Source organism: Symphalangus syndactylus, chromosome 1 (assembly GCF_028878055.3).
Source record: "Symphalangus syndactylus isolate Jambi chromosome 1, NHGRI_mSymSyn1-v2.1_pri, whole genome shotgun sequence".
In the NCBI taxonomy this organism is placed as follows: Eukaryota; Metazoa; Chordata; class Mammalia; order Primates; family Hylobatidae; genus Symphalangus; species Symphalangus syndactylus.
In genome coordinates this window covers 130,365,049-130,386,989 of record NC_072423.2, presented here as the reverse complement: position 1 = coordinate 130,386,989, position 21,941 = coordinate 130,365,049, and the positions used below count along the sequence as shown (strand labels likewise).

The 21,941-nt window shown below is 39.6% G+C and overlaps 1 protein-coding gene across 11 annotated transcripts in view; it reads left to right on the top strand.

The window, feature by feature from the left end:
• TGFBR2 (transforming growth factor beta receptor 2) overlaps nt 1-21,941 on the top strand; it is an 87,788-nt gene that overhangs the window by 16,904 nt on the left and 48,943 nt on the right. For 9 of the 11 annotated variants that reach the window (XM_055284797.2, XM_055284786.2, XM_055284801.2 and 6 more), the window contains one exon: nt 21,362-21,530. The exons of the other annotated variants lie outside the window; for them this stretch is intronic. In XM_055284797.2, coding sequence (XP_055140772.1) covers nt 21,362-21,530 — 169 coding nt within the window. The remainder of the gene's footprint in view (nt 1-21,361; nt 21,531-21,941) is intronic. 11 annotated transcript variants of the gene reach the window in all.

Below are 21,941 nucleotides of genomic sequence, written 5' to 3'. Positions count from 1 at the left end.
GTAAATCTAAGATAAAAATCTATAGTCTCCTCGTATTTTCATATTTTCATAGCTAAATTGTCAAAGAGGCGATGGCAGTGTAGTCATCAGGAGACTTGTTCTTGCCTCGAACATTAAAAGCCCTATTTAAGACTGGAGAATTTCTTCTTTGAGGGTTTTGTCCACCCATCATAAGAGATTTCAAACTATGTAATGAGTCATTTTACTTTTCCCCTTTTCTTATGGGGACAGATTCTCTTTTATACACCGTGTGGTCTACCCTCTTGGAGGTTGTGTCACCATTGTCAGTAGACAAATGCTGCCATGTATAAAAGGCTATGCCAGTTCCTACAGGCCTGTAGTTTTGCCCTTCACTAGAACTTCAAGTTACTTAACCTAATCAGGAATATAGGCATCTTTACATAGGAAGTGCACTTCTTCATCATATAGACATAGAGGTCAGGTATTATTATCTTTGGCTTCCTTTCTCAGAAATTCTTAAACATGAATGTCTGAATAAACATACAGAGAAGAGGTTAGGCGCTGTGGCTCATACCTGTAATCCCAACACTTTGTGAGGCCAAGGCGGGTGGATCACCTGAGGTCAAGAGTTTAAGACCAGCCTGACCAACCTGGTGAAATCCTATTTCTACTAAAAAATACAAAAATTAGCTGGGCATGGTGGCGGGTGCCTGTAATCACAGCTACTCGGGAGGCTGAGGCAGGAGAATCGCTTGAACCCAGGAGGTGGAGGTTACAGTGAGCCGAGATCATGCCATTAGACTCCAGCCTGGACAACAGACCAAGATTCCATCTCAAAAAACAAACAAAATATAGAGAAGAACAGAAGAACTGGTTTGAGTAGCAGAACACGACTCACACAGACATCTAATATTTAGTCAAATTGCTTTTATGTAAAAGAAGGTATACATTGAAGAGCAACAGAGCCTACCTGTATGGCTGACATTTTCAAAGAAAATGGCTAAGAATCACTTTGATGGCCAGACACGGTGGCTCACACCTGTAATCCCAGCTCTTTGGGAGGCCGAGGAGGGCAGATCACGAGGTTAAGAGATTGAGACCATCCTGGCCAACATGGTGAAACCCCGTCTCTACTAAAAATACAAAAATTAGCTGGGCGTGGTGGCACGTGCCTCTAGTCCCGGCTATTCAGGAGGCTGAGGCAGGGGAATCACCTGAACCTAGGAGGCGGAGGTTGCAGTGAGTCGAGATTGTGCCACTGCACTCCAGCCTGGCGGCAGAGCAAGACTCCGTCTCAAAGGAAAAAAAAAAAAAAGAATCACTTTGATAAGCAGAAACTGTTTCACTTGCCATCATAGAAATCTAAGCTATACTTCTGCTTTTCTACTACTAGCTTTATATAAATGTTATTTTCCTTGCAACATAAAAGAAAAATTGAGTCATGTTGTTTTATTTAATTTTTGTTGAAGAACACATTAAATTAGCTCTCACACTGTGGTATGGACTTCTTTCTCTTTTCCACCAGTGTTCTTCAGGGTGATTTTTCCAGTGGGCTTGGTTAGGACTGTGTGGATCATTGTGATGCTTTGTTCTCAGTGGGGATTTTCCAGCAAAGATGAGCTTCATTAAACAATGACTGGGTTCATGAATTTATAATTGGAGTGATTTTCTTCAAACTGTAATAAATTTCAGTGTTACCTTTTTCTGAACGCCCTTTTTAAAAGGGATTCCATAGCAAGTCTTCTGGAATAATACCTTTTATATAATTCTTTAAAAACTATAATTTTTACATACTGTTTCCTGTTAAGGCAGATGCTATTGTATCAAGAAAAGACTCAAATTTTGAACATATTAAAAATAGTGTTTCTTCAGATCTGGTGGATAGGTGATGCTCAATATATATTTGTTTAATGGAATAAAAAAAGTATTAAAGATCCTAGGAAGAGAAATTAAGTTGCAGGGATATATTGTTTGTGTAATGTCTGTTTAGCATTGCAATTTTCTGAACAGAAGGCTATCCACAACTGTTAATTCTGATCTAAGGAACTATTTCCCTTCTTAACTTCTTTGCTAGGTTATCTAAAGGGAGATATGTTTTCTCACATTTGTTTCCGTGAACTTACTTTTAATGTTGCCTTGTAGGGTCAAAACTTTAGAAATACAGCTTTCTCAGGAAACTCGGTCCTCAGATCTTTCAGGCATTATCTTCCTTTAAGCTTATTGTCCCCTTGGGAATTGGCAAAAGATTCCCACCCTTTAAAAAGACAGGAACTTGTAAAAGCCACACTTAAAAATTAATCTAAAATTATTTTTCAGGAAGAATTTATACAATGGCAACTAAATGCCCTGCAGCCAATTATGTTTATGATTCCTGCCTCATCTCCAAATAGTATTAGAGTTTGAGTCATATGAGAAAATTAATTGGGTTGGGCTTGATTGTACATGTATACGTATATAATAATGTTCTGGTTATAATGCAGTTTGAAGTTTTTCTAATTACAGCTCAAGGCAAAAATGAGAAGCATCACCTATGGGCCTGACTGCCTCTGTCCAGTACTGCCATGCCCCGTCTCTAACTACTACATTTTTTCCTATTGAGTTCTCCGGTCCATGTAGGATAAGTCCCTTCCTGAACTCAGTTTATTTTTCTAACCCTGGCTGCATGTTAGGATCACCTGCAAACTTCTAAAAGAATCCCAAAGCCTGAGCCAAGCACCTAGAAGTTCTGACTCATTGCCCTGGGGTAGGACTTTGGCATCATTATTGTTTTAAAAGATCCCCAGATGATTCCGATGTGGAACCATGTTGAGAAACACTAATCTAGCCTAACCCAGTGAGGTTACAAATGAAGAATTTCACCAGAGAGGTCAAAGTACTTGATTTCCCTCAGCGAAGAAATGCCATTTACTGGGTTCAAAACTCCCATCTGTTGACTTTAAATCCAGCAAAACAAATATGAGCAAGGTTTTAGAAAGTTTCGGAAACTCATCTGCAGAACAGAGCAAATACAGGCCTATCTAAAAGGATACCTCACAATAAAGATGGTTAAAAACCAAAACCGGAGGAGGCAGAGCACTCTTGGTGGGGCTGGTAGTGGGGGAATGGATGATTTTCCAAAAGAAAAAACACTTGACCTGGGTCTGAAAGGCTGGGTATGATTTAAGGCAGGCACTATTGTTCACTTGTTAGCCCCAGGGCCATGCTACTCCACTTCCTTCAAGGAAACAGAGGGAAGCCGCAAGTGCCTGCCTCAGGTGTGTGTCCACCCACCATGTAGAGGCAGTTCTTCAGCTCTGTCAGCCATGGCCAAAGCAGGCAGTATTTGAACCACCTTGGATCACTCCTGAGGGGCAGCATCAGACACCAGGCATCCTTTCAGACACCATTCTTGGAGTCTCTTCCCTCTGTCACGTAAACCTCACAGCCAACAGTGAAGGCACTGAACTCCTTCCAGGGGCTGGGCAGGCTGTCTTGGGGATGCTCTTCTTGACCTTAAAATCCACGTGATAGATCTGGTAGGGAGGTAGAAATTTTGGTGCTAGGAAAGCCAGCAGTTATCAGGTCAAAGGGTTTCTGATAAAAGGAGTTATTCAGCAGAAAGGTAATCAGATTATGGGAGCCTTAAGTGCCAGTTTGGGCTAAATTCTCTGAGCCACCAGCAGATTGTAAGTAGGGGAATGACGTGATAAAACCACTGCAAAGCCAGGAGTTTGTGATGGGAAGATAGGAAATCCCTTTCTTTTTTCCCCATATGGGAAAAAAAATCTAAAGATGTATGGGGAAGCTCCTTAGAGTGCCAGGACTTTCAGCATCCCCCAATTTATCATTAGGTTCTGTCCAGACCTCGTTCCGCACACGGTAACCTAGGGACACCTCTGGAATAAGGTGTGACAAAAAAACAAGGGAATAAATTTATTAATTTCGGAAAATGCCTTCTTTTTCCTAGGCCTCACTCATAGACGTTTTCCTGACAAGTCCCCACTTCAGGTTTCACAAAGAGATGCACCATCCTTTGGAATTCTGAAGAAACTCAATTTCAATTGAGCTGAGTCTCAGTGGCATGCATTTTATTACATCTAATGCCATTTTAATGTACTTGAAACTGGGGAGATGAGGGCAATTGGTACACGTGTGTAAACCACTACAAAGAGTTCATCTGAGTGTAGAAGGTAGCCAGTAGCCTAAAAACCCTGTATTTTGGAGGTTGTTACTTCATAATCTCTATTATGAAATTGGGAAAAATTATGTAATTATCTCTCTGAGATGATCTTAGAGCCACTGTTCAACAGAACTTTCTGCAGAGATGAAAATATCTTATACCTGGGCTGTGTTAAGGTTTAAGGACAGCACAGGTATAAGATATTTTCACCTTTGCAAGAAGTTCTATTGAACAGTGGGTCTAAGACCATCTTAGATGATACATGTGGCTTGAAATGTGGCAGGTGCAAATAAGGAACTGAATTTCAAATATAGATATATTTTTATTTCAGTTAAATTGAATTTAAATAGCCACAGGTGGTTCTTCGGTATCATAATGAATAGGGCAGTTATGGAGCATCATTGAAGTTCCCATTCTTCTCAAGTCCCAAAGAGGTACATTCAGGTAATTTCTTAGCACCTATAATCACTGTGGGACAGATTAAATTACTTGTACCTTTCCATTCCTGTGCTTTGGAATTATAGGCTGTTTCTTTGTCCTGGAAACCAGATAGTCTAATGTTTGTGGAAATACTCCTTAGTAGTGCACTGTAATTATAATACTTTATTGTAGGAGGATGCAGCCAGGCCTTTTTTTTTTTTTTATCATCTGTGTTTTTAGCTTTAATCTTAAAAGGATTATAAAAATAGTACTGCCTTGTGGGAGAAAAATATGCTTAAAGTCTATGAGCATGGAGTGGTAGGAATTATAAGCCGTTAAAGTTCTCCGGGAAATTTTGGGGAAAGGGAAGTTAAAGCAGCAGATAGAAGTCTCCTAGGAGAAAACTTGCCCTGAAGGGATGCTTTTAATTGGGTTCAGTATTTATCAGAAGAACCCTGCAAAAGTGGTTTCCCTGAAGGCATTTGGATTTTCCCCTGTGAATAAATTTCACCCACCTTGGTCACCTCTGTGCTGTATTCTCCTAGAAACTCACCTTTATTTGGCATGCTGTGACTTAAACCCTCCAAAACAAACAAACAAACAAAAAACCTTTGAAAAAGCCAGTGGTTTTTTTTTTTTTCTAAAATGTTAATTTCCTTTCTTTAGGCTTCTGTGGGCTTTGACTGGAAACTTAATCTGTGTGCCTGGGCCCTGCATTAGGTTTCAGTCATTGAAATTGGGCTTAATAAGAATTACTTGATACCTTAGGAGTCAGATGAGCCTTACTTTTATCTTGGGCTCAGGGATTTGCATTTTGAGAGGCTGTGCCAGCTGACTTGAGCCTTTACAGGTTTCAGCTTGTTGCAAACCTAGTTGGGTCCATTTCTCTCACTTCTGAGACCTTTTGCTGCTGCCACTCATAGCTAACATGTTTTCCATGGAACACTACTCCTTGTCCCTAATTGTCTTCTCTCCCTACCTCAGCAGTGACACTACAGACACCCAGTCATTTAATACTAGACTCATTCCTTAAGAAGTTGGGATAGAACTTTAATTACACAAGGCATCCAAGCCAGCAGTCAGGGCCCTTTCCAGTGCGATTACTTTTCCAGCTCTGCCCTGCTTCTCCTTCCAGTTCCTTCTGGGCCTTCGTTTTCAGATCTCCTCGGAAGCTGAGGAATGCAGGTCCTTTTGAATTTCTTTAGATCAGTGTTGTCCTATAGGACTTTCTGCAATGATGAAAGTATCCTGTCTATTCCTGAGGACATGTGGCTATTAAGCACTTGAAAATGGGTGGTCTGACTTGGAATTGAATATATGATTTCATTTAACTTTAGTTAATTTAAATTTATAAATCCATGTGTCCTCATGGCTACTGTGTAGCTCTAGATTATGCCCTTGACTTTTGAACAGTGTGTCTTGGGAGAATTCTCTTGGCTCTGGCCCTCCACTTTCATGAACCAGCTCCTCCCAGGGGGGAAAGAAGAACTCTCTTTGACTTTAAAACTGATTTCCTTTTATTGCTAATTTAGACAGGCTAAGCCTTGAGCTTAAAACTCTTCACCAACTGTTTATACCCTCCATACCTGGCTTCAACATGTCCTTTTTTCTCTGTGACTATATCCTTATTCTTTATCCAGCAACAGCAAATATGCATTAATTTTCTGCAGATAAGAAGGTTTCCTTTGGAACTTAAGGATGAGGTATGAAACTCGGCTTCGGAGGACTTAGGGATAGGAAAGCTATCACCAAGTGTTTATAGAGTACCAACCACCATGTGCCAGCCAATGTTTGAGATTTGGGGGATACAGAATGAATTAAAGTCCATGTGTACAAGCTAATAAGATTCTATCAACATGTCAGCAGATAAGTACAGCACGAGGGTCTGAGAACAATGGTAGATGCTTGTAATTTTAGAAGCGGTTGTCAAGAATGGCATCTTTGATAAAGTGATATTTGAGTGGTAATTGGTATGAAATCGGGATGAAGAAGGCAGATCTCTGGGTTAAGCGCATTCTAGTTGGAGGAAACAGCAAGTACAGTGTCCTAAAAACAGACTGTGCTTGTCATTTCCTCCCCTCCTCCCCCATGGTTTCTCATTTTTGCTTCTCTTTCTAAGAGTTACATTTATAGGCATACATTTTTACACTAGACATCACAAGAAATTGAGCCAGTTCACAACTCCACTGGTGCTGGTAAAAAGATTATGCTAAGATGGATAAAAGACTATGAAACATAGTCAAAATGCACTTCTCAGTCACCTCTGGCCATACGATTTTACACATCTGGGTTCTCACCCCAGAATGAGATAGGATTAATAGATAAGATTCAGTGTGGGGCAAATTTAAGGTGCCAGAGTTAGGTACATACTAGAAATTTCACAAAGAGTTGTCTTAAGAAATAGTAAGCATTATAATTTGACTTCTTAGCCAAAGGTCATTCAAAACATTTCAAAGTTTAGATCACTTATTCCATTTTTATCTCTAGTACCAAATGTTATTTCAGCACACAAATGTGGTCATTCCCCATGGATGGAAGGAGGCAGCTGTGTTCCAGAACTCTGTTGGAGGATTGCACCTTGAAGACTGTGTGCATGATTCTCATTTTCCATCTTAAAATCACTGCTGGAATCTATCTTGACTTTTCCACAGCCCATTGACAATTGTCATTACGTAAATACTGTCCTTTTTTCTCACCAACTACTGTGGCTGATGTCTCCCCTCCAAAATTTATGTTGAAACTTAATGCCCATTATGGTGGTATCAAGAGTTGGAGATTTTGGGGAAGTGAGTAAGTCATGAGTGGATTAGTCCCACATAAAAGGGCTGGAGGTAACCAGCCTGGGTCCTTTTGGTGTTCCATTTTCTGCTATGTGATGACACAGTACTGATCCTCTCTAGAGGACACAGCAACAAGTCGCCATCTCGGAAGCAGGAAAGGGGGCTCTCACGAGACATCAGAACTGCCAGTGCCTTGATTTTGGACTTGACAGCCTCTAGAACTGTGAAAAATTTGTGTCCTTTATAAATTACCCAGTCTCACATATTTTGTTATGGCAGCCAAACAGACTAAGTTACCAACCTTAGTGGGATTGGTAGGACTTGGAAGGGAGTAGACTTTTTTTTTTTTTTTTTTTTTTAATACAGAGTCTTGCTCTGTTGTGAGGCTGGAGTGTAGTGGCACAATCTAGGCTCTCTGCAACCTCTGTCTCCTGGGTTCAAGCGATTCTCCTGCCTCAGCCTCCTGAGTAGCTGGGACTACAGGCACGCGCCATCATGCCCTAGCTAATTTTTGTATTTTTAGTAGAGACGGGGTTTCACCATGTTGGCCAGGATGGTCTCGATTTCTTGACCTCGTGATTCACTCACCTCGGCCTCCCAAAGTGCTGGGATTACAGGCATGAGCCACCATGCCGGGCCGGGAGTAGATATTTTAATCACAGGAGGTAGCATCATAAAAGTTGCAGCTACTCACCACAAGAGAGACCTTTATGCTGTTTACTGCAAATAGCATCAAGGTCATGACAGCAATGAGTAATGCCCAGGAAAGGCGAAGATCAACCTTACACTTTTTCATCTAAGTGCACTGTGAGAAAGCAAGCAAAATTGCCCAGTTTAAGGGCAGATTCTCAGATTTTGTTTCAAATTTCCTGCCCTTTGTTGTCCTTTCTAGAAGCCTTAACAATACTTGAAACTTATTTCTTTTTTTTTTTTTTTTTACTTCCTCTGCTTGAAAAACATGAAGGGGGAAGTTTCAAAGTGTTTGGTGTTATCTTAGAAACCAAAGTGAATCTGAATGTGTCTTTCTGTCCTTTTTGTGTCGTTTTTCAAAATGAAAGGGACCTTTAAGTTCATCATGTCCAACCCATTTGACTGGTTGGAGAACAGGCACAGAGAGTGGTTGGGTAATTGCCCTTGAACTCAAAGCCAGCTCATGGTCGATTCAGAGCCTTCTCCACTGCAACCTGCTGCCATTCCCAGCATGGTGAATTCTCCTCCAGTAGAAGTCATATAGCAATGTTTTATAATTAACTTTTACGTGAGCAAATGAGCTCAAGGAGAGAAGATTAAGAAATATTGCTTTCCATATATCTGGATGGCCCAGAACACTTTTTAACTAGGTACTTAAAAATCTAATACAATTGTTGTTGTCCATATGCTTCTGTAATTCTTTCATCAGCTGTGAATGAAAGTACACCAGTTTTATTTCCTTGAAAAATAAGCCAAACATGATTTTATTTCAATATTTTAGAATTCCACAATCTTAAGACACATCATTGCCTTCCCATCTCTGCATGTCAAACTTACTAATTTTATTAGCATGTTGTGAAATAACACACTAAGTGTCTCAAAGCCAAAGTAGATCAGCTCTCACCTGATAAATGTGCAGGAGTCAGCGGAGGATTTGAAAATTGAACTGGATTCTCAAGTTACTGCTATTTGCCAGACCTATGCTGGTTGTGAATAATATTTCAAAACCAGATTATTTGGTTCTAGATCCTAAACACTCTTGGCAACTTTACTGTAACAATGATTGATTCCATCGTATATTTGAAAGCATCAGGGCACAGTGGTAACAAAAAATTATTATATTTCAATTTGTCTATTCATTCAAATTTCCTGAAAGGTTTTTTAGAAGTCATCAAACTGCTACATTCTTTTGATGAATAGGAATAGATTTACGAAACTCATACTTATCTTGTCATTTGTTTCCTGCAGTTTTCTTTGGTGTGAGAGAGCATTGCATGGAATGTTACCTTTCTAACAAGTGAATGCTTGTGTGGCATTTTTTACTGTCTAGAGGATTTTCGCATGTACTTCAAGCGTGTTTGCTCTTCATCATGATCCTACATGGGGCCATTTCATAACTCAGGAAATGGAGGTTTGAAGAAGTTAAGTGGCCCACAGCTAATACATGTAAGAGCCTGAATTCACACTCAAGTTTTTATCTTAAAACTCTTGGGCTTCACCAGGCTGACTTTATTATATATGTCTCCTAAAATAAGTGAAGTAATTACAAAGAACCAAAGCTTTTGTCTAAGAAACTTACTGCTTCCCCACCCCTTGTATACTTTCAACTCCTAGTAGTCACACTTGTCTTTGCCTTGTACCGGAATGTGTGTAAAGTTCTACTCTTAAACTTTTTGATGGAATATCTATTTCATTGTGGAGTATCAGGAAGGATGAGGGCTTATGTGTCACCATTGGCTTTGTCTTTTACTCGCTTTCTCTCATTGATATGATATGATAAGTTATTTCATCTCTTTGACTCTTAATTTCTCCATCTATAAAATGTTGATGACAAAATTGCATGGTGGTTGTGATAAGTAAATGAAATAATCATCACAGTACTTAGTACTGGACTAAGCATTTGGTCTGCATTCAATAAATCATGATCATGGTAATAATAATTATTATTATCACATAGATCTGATTTCTAAAGTAGATGGCCTCTAGCCTTGAACTGAAATGTGATTATCCACATTAGAGAATTACATACCTGTTAAAAATATTCATATTAGAGAGTTAAATCATAACTTTCTGCATTCTAGTTAAACCCTAATATTAGAAGAGAGAATTGAATGGGCAGGTGAAATAATCATTAATTGTAAACATTCAGGTGGCCACAGGGGCCTGGCAGGGGAGTAGGTGACATGAAGGAGTGTCAGGGAGGAGGCAAATTTGAGGACACAGAGACTTTCTCAAGAGGAGCATCACAGCTCACAGTCAGCTGACTGTTGACTTGGGATGGTGTGGGCCCACTGTTGCCAAGTCTTTTTATTTCTTTAAGTGGAATTAGAAAACCAGCTTTGCATGTGAAATCTCTGAATTTTAAAACTTGGTTTATATTTTAAAAAGAAAAGAGTTCAGGCCAAACAGAACACATCTGTGCTCTGTATCCAGCTCTTGTACCCACTATAGCAATTTCTTCTTTAACTTCTCAGTCTGTTCCCAAGTTATTTGGTTGTTAGAAACCAAGCGCCTTGGACCTCGTTATATTACTTTTTAAAGGGATGCCTTTCCCAAATATGGTAGTACTCTGGCCCTTTTCCAGAGAAAATATGGAAATCATCTGTTTTGACCAATATTTTCACATGTTTAATAAAACTGTAATTGAAAAACCTTTCAGGTACAAGGCATGCACAAGAACCCCGCAGCATATTTTGAAAAAATGAAGCAAAAGCCTCCACAGAGAAATTTATCAGTGAAAATTCTGCTCTCACAGAAAATTGATATTCGGACCTAATTCCATGCTTAGTTGAGGCAAATGGCTCATTTCAGGGGCTGATTTTTCAGATTCTCAAATAGTCACTATCTTTTAAAAATCTGTTCTTACCAGATTTTGTGTTAGTTTCTGCATTTTCCATTAAGCTGCCTCAGTACTTTGAGATAAAGAATTGTTTAAATCCTAAATGAATAACTTAATTAAAAAGCACATCTTCATTTAGACCTTCCTTATTTCCAAAGCTCTTTTGATGAAAATCATTTCGTGCATTTTTAAAAATTCCCTAGAAGAACTTAAAGATCTTGAGGAAAGGACCATGTCATATCCTGCCCCCTCTTTCCTCAAGGGTTTAAATATGAGGGCTCTCAGAAAGCAGCGCATTTTCATTTATGTTGACTAATTTTGCTGGTAAGTAACAAATTACTTTAGTTGAATTGGAATGTTATAAAACTCCATCAGTTGTTTATCATTATCTTGCCTCTATCAGTCTGTGCCGTTTACCAATGTTGTTTCGACTATCACCAAGAGAGTTATTTAATCATCTTTTATTTTCAATAATAAATTACTTCTTTGTTGCTACAGCACTCCAAGTCCTGTCAACTGAGGGAGAATTGCTTTCTCAGTTGCTATCACGTTAGGTAAAGTACCAACTTTAAAGCACTTCTCAGCAGAGGCATAAAGTTATTATTTTGACAGTTCATGAAATAGTTCTCCATTCTACTCTTTAAGTTGATCTAGTATACCATTTGCATTTATATGGCTTAACTTTTTCAACTGGCTTCCTCTTTTTCTCAGCCCCAAACCCTACATTCTGGTTTTTGACTCATCTCATAGTCCCTGCAGCCAGTCTTTGCCAGATAAAGGCACTGTTAAAGTGAGCTTTATCAATGAAAAACTTAAGAATTTCATGTATTGATGACAGTATTTACTATAAACTGCTTGCTTCTCCCCAGCTTTCAGAAATTTATTTTATTCACTGAGTCCTATTAGAGCTGAAAGAGCATGATTGAGAAAGCTACAATTGTTTCAGCTTTTTGAATATGGAACAAGTGCTAGAATTCTGAAATACTGCCTTTGGCAACAATGTGTAGATATTTCCACCTGCAAGAGTCATTTTAAATGTTTAGGTTTTGTCTCCTGTTATGTGGCCTGTATCTCAGAGAGGTCCCCTGCCACTAAAAACAAAAACAAACAAAAAACAGAAAAATAAATGAAAATTCAGCAAGTGTTGGGGGGACTCAAATTGTACTTCATTCTTCAATGATACAAGAAAGTAAGAAAAACAAGTATGCATTTTTAGGATTTATTTGGAGTCATTGGGGCTGGTAAGTGTTAAATAGGAAAGGATGCAATTGAAATTCCAGCTCAGTTATTTTATGTTTGTCACTGGAGAAAGCCAATTATTTTTCCGTTCAGCTACAGCTTGTTTCATTCTGTAGAAGACTAAAAAAACTTCCTTGTAAATTACATTTAAAAAAATTTGAGTTTAAAGCTACAGCCAAGATTTCAATTTAAAGTACCTCATTGGATGAATTCCTTTGAGACACAGTAATCATTCCTTAATCCCTTAATTTAATTGTTTGGTAAATACAAATTTATGTTTATGCAGTTTTCTTAAAGCAATCATAGCATAATACTAAATTCATGAGCCAAAATGCTAGTGAAACTCAAACCTACAAAGCTAAATTCCCTCAGTTGAACAAGTCCAAATGGGGAAATCACATACATAAATGCATAAACACACACACTCACACACACACTTCCCGTATCAGCTCTGTCTCCATTTCTGACCTCATGTTTGCATTTAAAGGCAAGTAACTGATTCACATGAGGTCGCAGTTGTTCATTTTGCCCCTCAAACTAGAATATAAGCCACAGGAGGGTAGGAACCAACCTGGTGTTTGTTTTAGATCTCTTGTTGTGTGGAGAGTATCCCAGACATTTGACATCCTTAATTGTTGGCCAGATGGTAGGTAGTTTCAGTGTGAAAATATATATATATATATGTGTGTGTGTGTGTGTGTGTGTATAGTGCTGAGCCACCACACCCGGCCCTTACTAGGTATTTTACTAGAATTATTTCCTGCTCTTTCAAGAGATTTTAGAGTATTGATTATGTCATTCTTGAAAGGTTTTAAAAACAATATCAGTATTACAAAAACATGTGCATGAAAAGGAAAATTGATGCTTTTGAGCTTATCTCTTTATTTTCTGCCCACATGGCGGTCTCCCTATTAGGTATGGTTTCTCCACTTCTGATCCTGGTGCCCAGAGGCCATGTGGGGCTGTCACTTGAATGAAAGCTGCATGCATCTGCCATGACAGAATCTGCCTTGCATTTGCTTATTTATAATGAAAACATTTTTTTAAGTACAGAAAAATAATAGAAAATTCAAAAGTAACAGAAGGGTATGAAAGAAAAAGTTGCTTCTCAACCTCAGTTTTCTACCTATTTATTTTCCTTTTACAGGGCCAAATAATGTTTGATTCTCATGTTCTTACATCTACTCCCAGAGACAGTCTACATATATAAGCATGCATGTGTGTGTGTGCACTTGTGTGTGTGTGTGTGTGTGTATGTATATGTATTCCCTTTAAAAAGCAATAACAGGCCAGGCACGGTGGCTCAAGCCTGTAATCCCAGCACTTTGGGAGGCTGAGGCGGGCGGATCACGAGGTCAGGAGATTGAGACCATCCTGGCTAACACAGTGAAACCCTGTCTCTACTAAAAATACAAAAAATTAGCCTGGCGTGGTGGCGGGTGCCTGTAGTCCCAGCTACTCGGGAGGCTGAGGCAGGAGAATGGCATGAACCCAGGAGGCAGAGCTTATAGTGAGCTGAGATGGCTTCACTGTACTCCAGCCTGGGTGATAGAGCAAGACTCTGTCTCAAAAAAAAAAACAAACAAAAAAACAATAAAAGCAATAACAACAAAACAGAAATGGTGGTGTGTCAACCAGGGTTCCAGTTGCAAGCAGATGGCACCCTCAAATTAGGGAGATTTAAGGAGAGTTTAGTAAAAGAAGTACTTACAAAGGTATGGACAGAGTCAAGGGAAACCACCACAAAAGGGGAGAAACCATAGTGCAGATACTTGGGACTAGTAATTGCTATGTTGACTTGCTAGGCCCAAAGGGGCAAGGAGAGGGAAGAAGTAAATCTTGGAAATGACCTCCTCAAGAGAACCTGTGACCTCCAAGTGAGGGACTCAGCCAGCTGGAAAAAATTCCACAGAGGGAGCCAGAGTACAGATACCCTAAATGTGCTCCTCATTGCTTCCCTTAGATACCGCTGGGTCTCCCCATTGGCCAAACTTAATGGAAGCTTGAGGACAAGAGAGCTGGTTGATGTAGTCCATAAAGATGAGCCTCCTGGGGCAGACAGTCTGGTGACCAAGGGTGGAGAACTGATCTCTAAGGGCAATAGAAGACACCCAGCCCAAGTAACTCTATACATTGGTCTCTATCTTGCTTTTTTTCTTGAATGCTATAGCCTGGGCTTCAACACTTATAAAGATAGCCACATGGAGCTGCCCCCTGCTTTTTAGTCATTGCGTCATATTCCTTGTTTGGATTTGTCTAATTTATTTTACTAGTCTTCTCTTGATGAGTGGTTAAAAAAAAAATCTGTTTGTCCCTACAAACAACACTGCAGCGAATTTATCAATGAATATAAATTTTTTGAAGTGACAGTGCTAGACAAAAGGCTATTTGCGTTTGCAGTGTTGATTGATATCAATAACATGTACTCCTGAGATGTTATACCAATTTACACCCCAGCATTATGAGAATGTTTGTTTCCCCATACTTTACCCAGCTCACTGTGTTATCTGACTTATTGATCTTTTTCAATATGAGTTAGGTGAAATATGGTATGCATTTTTAATCTGCATTTCTCTTGTTAGCAATGAGGTTGATATGCTTCGCTTTTAGAGCTTATTCTCTGGTGGGATGGTCAGGAAGTAATATTTAAAGCAGCATTTTAACACAATATAGAGAACTCATATGAGATGATATTTGTTTCCAATAAGCATTGATAATGATTTTAAATGGCATTAATTCTTCTGGCACTTGTTGAGTACTTACTATTTAAAAGCAAGAATTATAAGGCATTGTCATTTCACAGAGATTTTAGAGTATTCACTTTGTCATCTCTGAAAGGTTTTAAAGTATTATTACTACAAAAATATTTGCATAAGAAGGAGAATCGATGCCTTCAGGTCACTTGTCTCTGTTTTCTTCCTGCACACGCCATAGTCTCCCTGTTAGCTAAATGATGGTTTCTCTAGTATTGACCTTGGTACCCCAGAGACCATGTGGACTGTCAGTTGAAGGAAAGCCCCACACCTCTCTTCTCTCAAGGTATAATTAGATAAAGCATTAGGGTTCAAACACATTTTTAAAATCTAAAAAGAAGGTATTATATTAGAAGTTCCAATTAGAGCGTGCAATAGATTTTCAGCAAAAAGAAATATTCCTAAAATGTTCCTATCTTTGGTTTAATCACAAGGTGTTTATTTGGTTGGTTGGTTGGTTGGTTGTAGTAATTGGCCAAGGTATCTGATTGGCTTGGGGATGTCTTTCCTGAAGAATTATACAGGGAATCCTCTCAGATTGTTTGACTCTCTTCTTTGTTCTGGGTGGGAGGAAGTGTGTGACTGGCCAATAGCCTTGTCCCACCTTGTCTCAAGGGTCGGAGCTGCTGTTGCCAGCATCACAGGCCACAGCGGCTTTCTGCCAGATGGCTGCCTCAGTATCTGACTCGGAAATGCTGCAGGCAATTAAAAACCTCCTTTCAGAGAACATGTCTTTCAATTCTGGGCCCATATGGTGATCAGGGCCTCTGGGTTTGCAATCATTTAAGAGGTCAGGCTCAAGAGAAAAGCATATGGAAAGAACTGGAAGATGAGAAATGCCTGTAAAAAGGTGAAGAATAGGTATTTAATTTCACTAACTCCAAAATGACTGGAGAAAGGGAAACAATGATTAAAAACTGGGTTCTCCACAGCCTTCCCACTCAACATAAGGTGGGCTGGCAGCACGGCATCACCCGGGGTGGCAGCTCCCTTCCTATCTGTAAGGTCAGTTTTGTGTGTACTTGGCTAGGTTCTGGTACCCACTAATCTCATTGTTGCTGTGAAGGTATGTTGTAGATGTGATTAACAGCTAAAATCATTTGACTTTAAGTAAAAGAAATTACTCTCTATAATGTGAGTGGGCCTCATCCAATCAATTGAACAGCCTTAAGAGCAAAAGCTGAGGTTTCCCAGAGAAGAAATACTGCCTCAAAACTGCAGCATTGATTTCTGCCTGAGTTCCCAGGCTGCCAGTCTGCCCTATAAATTTCAGACTTGCCAGCCCACTGGCAATACCCTTATGCTACACCTGCAGGTTAAAAATATTCCCAAAGTACTTGTGTATTAATATTTGAGAAGCAGTACTCTAAAACAGTAAATTCTATTCACCAGTTTCCATGGATTATTCTTTGAGATGTTATTTAATTGTGTCCATTTCAGTGGCCTTGCTATGAATATATAACACTAATCAAGACATCCACAGGTGTTTGTAGAACAAATAAATTTCTAAGTTTCCCCCCACAAAAAACATTCCAGAAAACAACAGTAGGTAGATACATGAATTCAGTGATACACGAATGCATGAATTCAATAAATGAATGCATTTCTGACAAGTGTTTATGATTATTGTTAAACCTTGAGATTTTACCTAATGGTTCAGCTAATAATAGACACTATTTCAAAGATTTGGACTGAGGTCATATTCAGAATTTCTAATATTTATCTGAAATAAGCCTAAATCTTATTAGGCTGCTCATCTGACCCTCAAAGACAATAGTGCAGTTCCAGAAATAGACACAGCTAAGCAGTCAATTCATATTCTCAAGACCTGGAACCTCTGTCTGTAGGCAGTGAGTGTGGGGAAAATGTGAGATAAAATGGGGAAGGTGGTATGACCTAGAGTGAAGGTTTTGATATTACTCATGGGCTTATTTGAAGAGAAGTGAAATATTGTGGGCCATGTGATACTATCATATGCTGAGAGATGCTACCCATGTTCACTTCCTTTAGTGGATGGCTTTCTAGGTGACAGAGATTCTTATTGGAACTTCTTTCTGGAGAACTTTATGAATAACGAATTTGCCTGTTAGGGGTAGAAAATTCTCTAAAGATGGTTAGCTGCTCACAGAGAGTCCATAGGAATCGAAGTACAGTCATCTCTCGGTACCCATGGGGGGTTGGTTCCAGGACTCCTTGAGGAGACCAAAATATACAGATGTTTAACTCCCTTATATAAAATTGTGTAATATTTACATATAACCTACACACATCCTCCAATATCCTTTAAATCATCTCTAGATTACTTATACATAATACAATGTAAATTCTATGTAAATAGTTGTTATACTGTGTTGCTTAGGGAATAATGACAAGAAAAAAAGTCTGTACATATTCAGTACAGCCACAACCATCTATTTTTTTAAAAAAATATTTTCCATCCACGGTTGATTGAAACTGCAGATGTGGAACCCACAGATACAGAAGGCTGACTATATACTGCCTTAATATGAGAATATCTTAACTAGAGAGACTTGGACTAATTTAACAATCTGGATTAAAAGTAATGTTGAAGTTGGATTAGGGTTTGCTATAGGGTTAATTCGGTGGGTTTTGTATCATTGTTTAGAGGAGTATCTTTATTCCTAGCTATGCACATGTATGCACTTACTTTCCTTCCCATTCCTTTGGCTTTTTAAACATCATGTATTAAACATAAGGAGATGTTGTTTGATATCTGAGGTCGTGACTGGTAACATCTTTTCCTGTGGTTTGGAGTGCACAGATGCAATGTCCCATACAGCAAATGACTGTTACCCTTCCCTCCCACTGGCCCTCATCCCACTCTGACCAGCAGTATACCACTGTGCATGTTATTAGTGACTCTTGAGGATTCTGGGGTTGGCTTGGGATGCCTTAACTGGATCTTATGGGCCTCAGAGAATCTGCGAACCTTCTCAGATGACCTACAAATTTTGTATTTGTTTCTTTTCCCCTTTCCCCCACTCCAAAGTGTGTTCGTAAGGCTTTTATCAAGCTTAGGTGACCCCAGCAAAGGTTTAGGGTAGCTTTGCCCTCTGAACTTAACTACCTATTCCACCAGTACATATGGTATGCATAAAAGGACCTGAGGACCTATATCATATAGAGGAAAAGAATACTGGTTTAAAACAAAGGTTGGAATGTATATGACCTCAAGGGCTACCTGGAATTGTTAAGCTGGGGAGCCTCCTAGGGTCAACTAATAAGGAGTCGCTGGCTGGTGGTGAACATGTCCTGCATACAGACTTTTGAAAAAAAATTCTGGTTAAGCTGTAGCAGTGGTAGCTTTTGGTAACTTCTGCTGTAACAAGGAGAAAAATGTGGCATCCCTGGCTGGATTCTTGTGAAGTAATATGCTGTATCTTAGGCAACTTTCCTCATATACAGTGGGTGCCCAGCATGTGCAAATTCTTATTGTACACTGCTCTTCCCACCATATGCCTGTGTCTGTATGCAGTATGGTTGCTTGTTTGGCTTTTCTTCAAAATTCAATGGAAAGGCTTTCTCTCGTTCGGTCTACCCATAAAGTAACATGTGTTGTATCTCTCCAGGGGCCCCATTACAGTGGTGTGCCTGGAGCTGTGCAAATTGATGGACCTTCTCTCTCTCTCTTTCTCTCTCCCCCCTCCCTCTTTCTTTCCCTTCCTCCCTTCCTTCCTTCCTCTCTCTCTCCCTCCATCCTTCTTCCCTTTCTCTCCCTTTCTTTTAGTGGTCCTTTTTTCTCTTCCCTGTTGATTGTGTTCTGCAAGCATCAGACTTAAACCACTTGTATTTGTCAACACATCTGTGGCCACCACTGCTCCCAGCACCCATCTCATCTGTTTTCATTTCTGTCTTATCTATCACTGCTCACTCCTGTCACTATTCTCATGTTTCCAAGGTTTTGCTAGAAAAGGACTGGCCAGCACAGAGAAGAATTTCTATCTGAGGTGTGAAAGAGCTGATCACCTCTCCTTAGGTGCATGTTTTTCGCAAGGGAACTAATTCCAGCTTTATCCAGGTGCTGTCCCCTCAGCAGCATAAGTTGTATATGTGTTTGTGGTGGTGGGGTGGGGTTGGGGGGGTTGCTGTTTTGTTTTCTGCTTATTGTGTTTTTTTCCAACTAATTATAGGCCAGGGTTCTCAACCTTGGTTCCACATTAGAATCATCTGGGCAGCTTCTAAAAATCCTGATGCCTCAGTTATCTTCCAGAAAAATTAAATCAGACTATCTTGGAGTGGGACCCCTTCAGTATTTTTTAAATTTCCTCAGGTGATGGATTTCAACATGCTCTCCAAGTTGATAGCCACCAGTCTAAGCTAAAATTCTAAAATGTTGGAAGGCTGAATTTCAAGTCATGGAAATTTGATTTTCTATTTACAAACAACAAACCTTCCTAATCAGCAAATAGATGTTTGTCCGAAACATACTCTATACAAAAAATACGTATGTATGAAATAAACAAAATGTGGTTTCACTTTTTTTTTGCTTTAACAATGTTAAAGAAACCTAAAGCGTTATTAGTTGTTTCAAAAATTGATCCAAGTATAAACATGTTAGAAAAAAATACATATTCATTGTTGTGTTTCTCCCAAATTTCACACACAGTTCAGAGAGTATTTCTGCCTATATTTTTAGCTAAGTATAGAGCTCTTGGTCTGGGAGACACTGAGAATTTCAAAATAGCTTGTTACCTAAAAATAAACTTCCTGAAATGAACTTGAGGCCTGAGAGGGATGAATGGCTTTATTTTTTTCTTCTATATTTACTGTTACCACAAGAAAGCAAATCTTAAATTTATATATGTTTGTATTTTTAGAGACCCAGGAAACAGGTGCTATGCCCAAGCTATAAAGACAGTTGCAGGGCAAAGTATCTATGACAGAAACCTAAAATTCACAGGGCAGAGAGTGACTGTGGAAAGGCATTGAAAGTGTTCCTCTCTAGGCAAGAACAGAGGGAACACGAGGCTTTGCTTAGGCCTTTCTAAGGGTTATGCCTTGGAAAAGTACCTCACAACTTTCTATGGCCCAGCAACTCCTCCAGCACCCCATGTGGTCTAAGTGCTTAATGTTTCTTAGTCTAGCATGTACGTATTAATTCATGTTTGCTGGTTGAGTGCCTAGTAGCCTTGTCATACTTCACTGACTGTCCAAACTCATGTCTTAAACATCATCACCATCTCACTGAGGAAGAAAATGGGGAATGGGGTGTTACACCTTTATTTAAACTGCCCCTAATTTGCAGCATGTATTTTGCAAAGAATAGTCTGTCTTCCATATTTTATTGAATAAATGTGAATGAATATCACATTTATAATCACATTCCTCTCTAATCTGAGTGAACAAGTTCTGTATCCTATCCTACATGGCATCAAGGGCCAAACATGGACTCCTTGTATTCATCCTGTGTTCACTCATTTATCCAAGAAACATTTTCGTATACCTGCTATGTGACAGGTTCTCTTCTTGGCACTGGAGATATAGTAGGTAAATGAGGTGGAGAAAGTCTCATGGAGCTTACATTTTTGTGAATAGATTATTAGCAAGTATGCGATGCAGATAGTTCGTGCAGACAATAAAACAGAGTTGCTGTAGGATGAAGAGGTGGCATTTGATCAGAGACCAGAAAAGTGACAGGAAGCTAAACAAAGGTAATAGCAAGTGAAAGGCCTGAGGAGGGAATGAACTTGGCTTCTTCCCAGAAAGGGGCAGGAGGTTGGTGATGGCGGTGGTAAGGGAGAGGTACAGCAGGCAGATCCTGAGGTGGATTCAGCTTTTATTTGCTGCGATCGTAACTCCAGTGCCTCACCAATGCTTGGGATCGTGTCTAGGAGGCACTCAGTAAGTGCTGGTTAATCAATCGATTTGCCTCAAACACAGAGAGAGGTCAGTAGAACTAGTCCCTTGAAAAGAAGACCCTTATAGCTCTTTCAGGAGTAGGTCAGGAAAATGGCTGCAAAGTCTTGTGCCTCCACCAACAGTTCCTCCTTTTGTGTGGCATTTCTGTAAGGTTATAGCCTCCCTGCCCAGCTGGGCGGTGATGCTCGCCTGGCTCCCACATCCTCTGTGCTGCCCTCTATTTTGGGTCACCCTGACTTGGTCTGTTTCCTGTCTTATTCACCCAGCTAAACTACAATTTCCTTAAGGGTACTTTTATTTGTGGGCCCAGCACTCCGTACTATACAGTGGGCCTATCTAGGTTTCTTTATTGAATGATAAGATTTTTGTAGAAAGTGGGCCTTATGACAACCATTGACAAAAGCAAGTGGCTACTCAACCACCCCAACCCCTCACCACCCCTCACCACTGTGCAATGGATTTTATTAAAAATTGCATACATGAGGGAATTCTAGTCTGATGTGAAGGAATTATTTTGACTTTCTTCAGATTCATTCTCATGACATCAAGTTCATTTGAAATTGCGTAACATCTTCAGAAATTCATTGGCAGGCTACCTGGCAGTTGGATAATCATTTAATATGTCTTTCTCTCTCCTCAGTTAATAATGACATGATGGTCACTGACAACAATGGTGCAGTCAAGTTTCCACAACTGTGTAAATTTTGTGATGTGAGATTTTCCACCTGTGACAACCAGAAATCCTGCATGAGCAACTGCAGCATCACCTCCATCTGTGAGAAGCCACAGGAAGTCTGTGTGGCTGTATGGTAAGCAAGACTTTTAAGAAGTTATTCTTTCTTTTCCCCCTTTTACATCATGTATTCTCATAGTACACACAGTCCATGTATCTCTGTCCCCTAAATGTAAACATCTGTTCCATTTCCCTTTCCCTTAGACCATCTCTCTTTCGATTATTAAATGTAGTTTCTAGGGGTGTTCTCTGCATGTATGTGTACGTTTATGTGGGTGTATAAACGTATCATGATCATAAAACGATCATGATAAACATAAAGATCATAAAATGATCTTTAATATATAATAAATCTGGAAACTCTTTCTTGTATCAAGAAGAGGGATTTGCCACTTAGTAGTCATTTAACCGACACCTCCTCAGCACCCCATAGTGAGACCAGGAGCTTTGTTCTCCTGAGGCAGTCTCAGGTCTGGAAGAAGAGGTG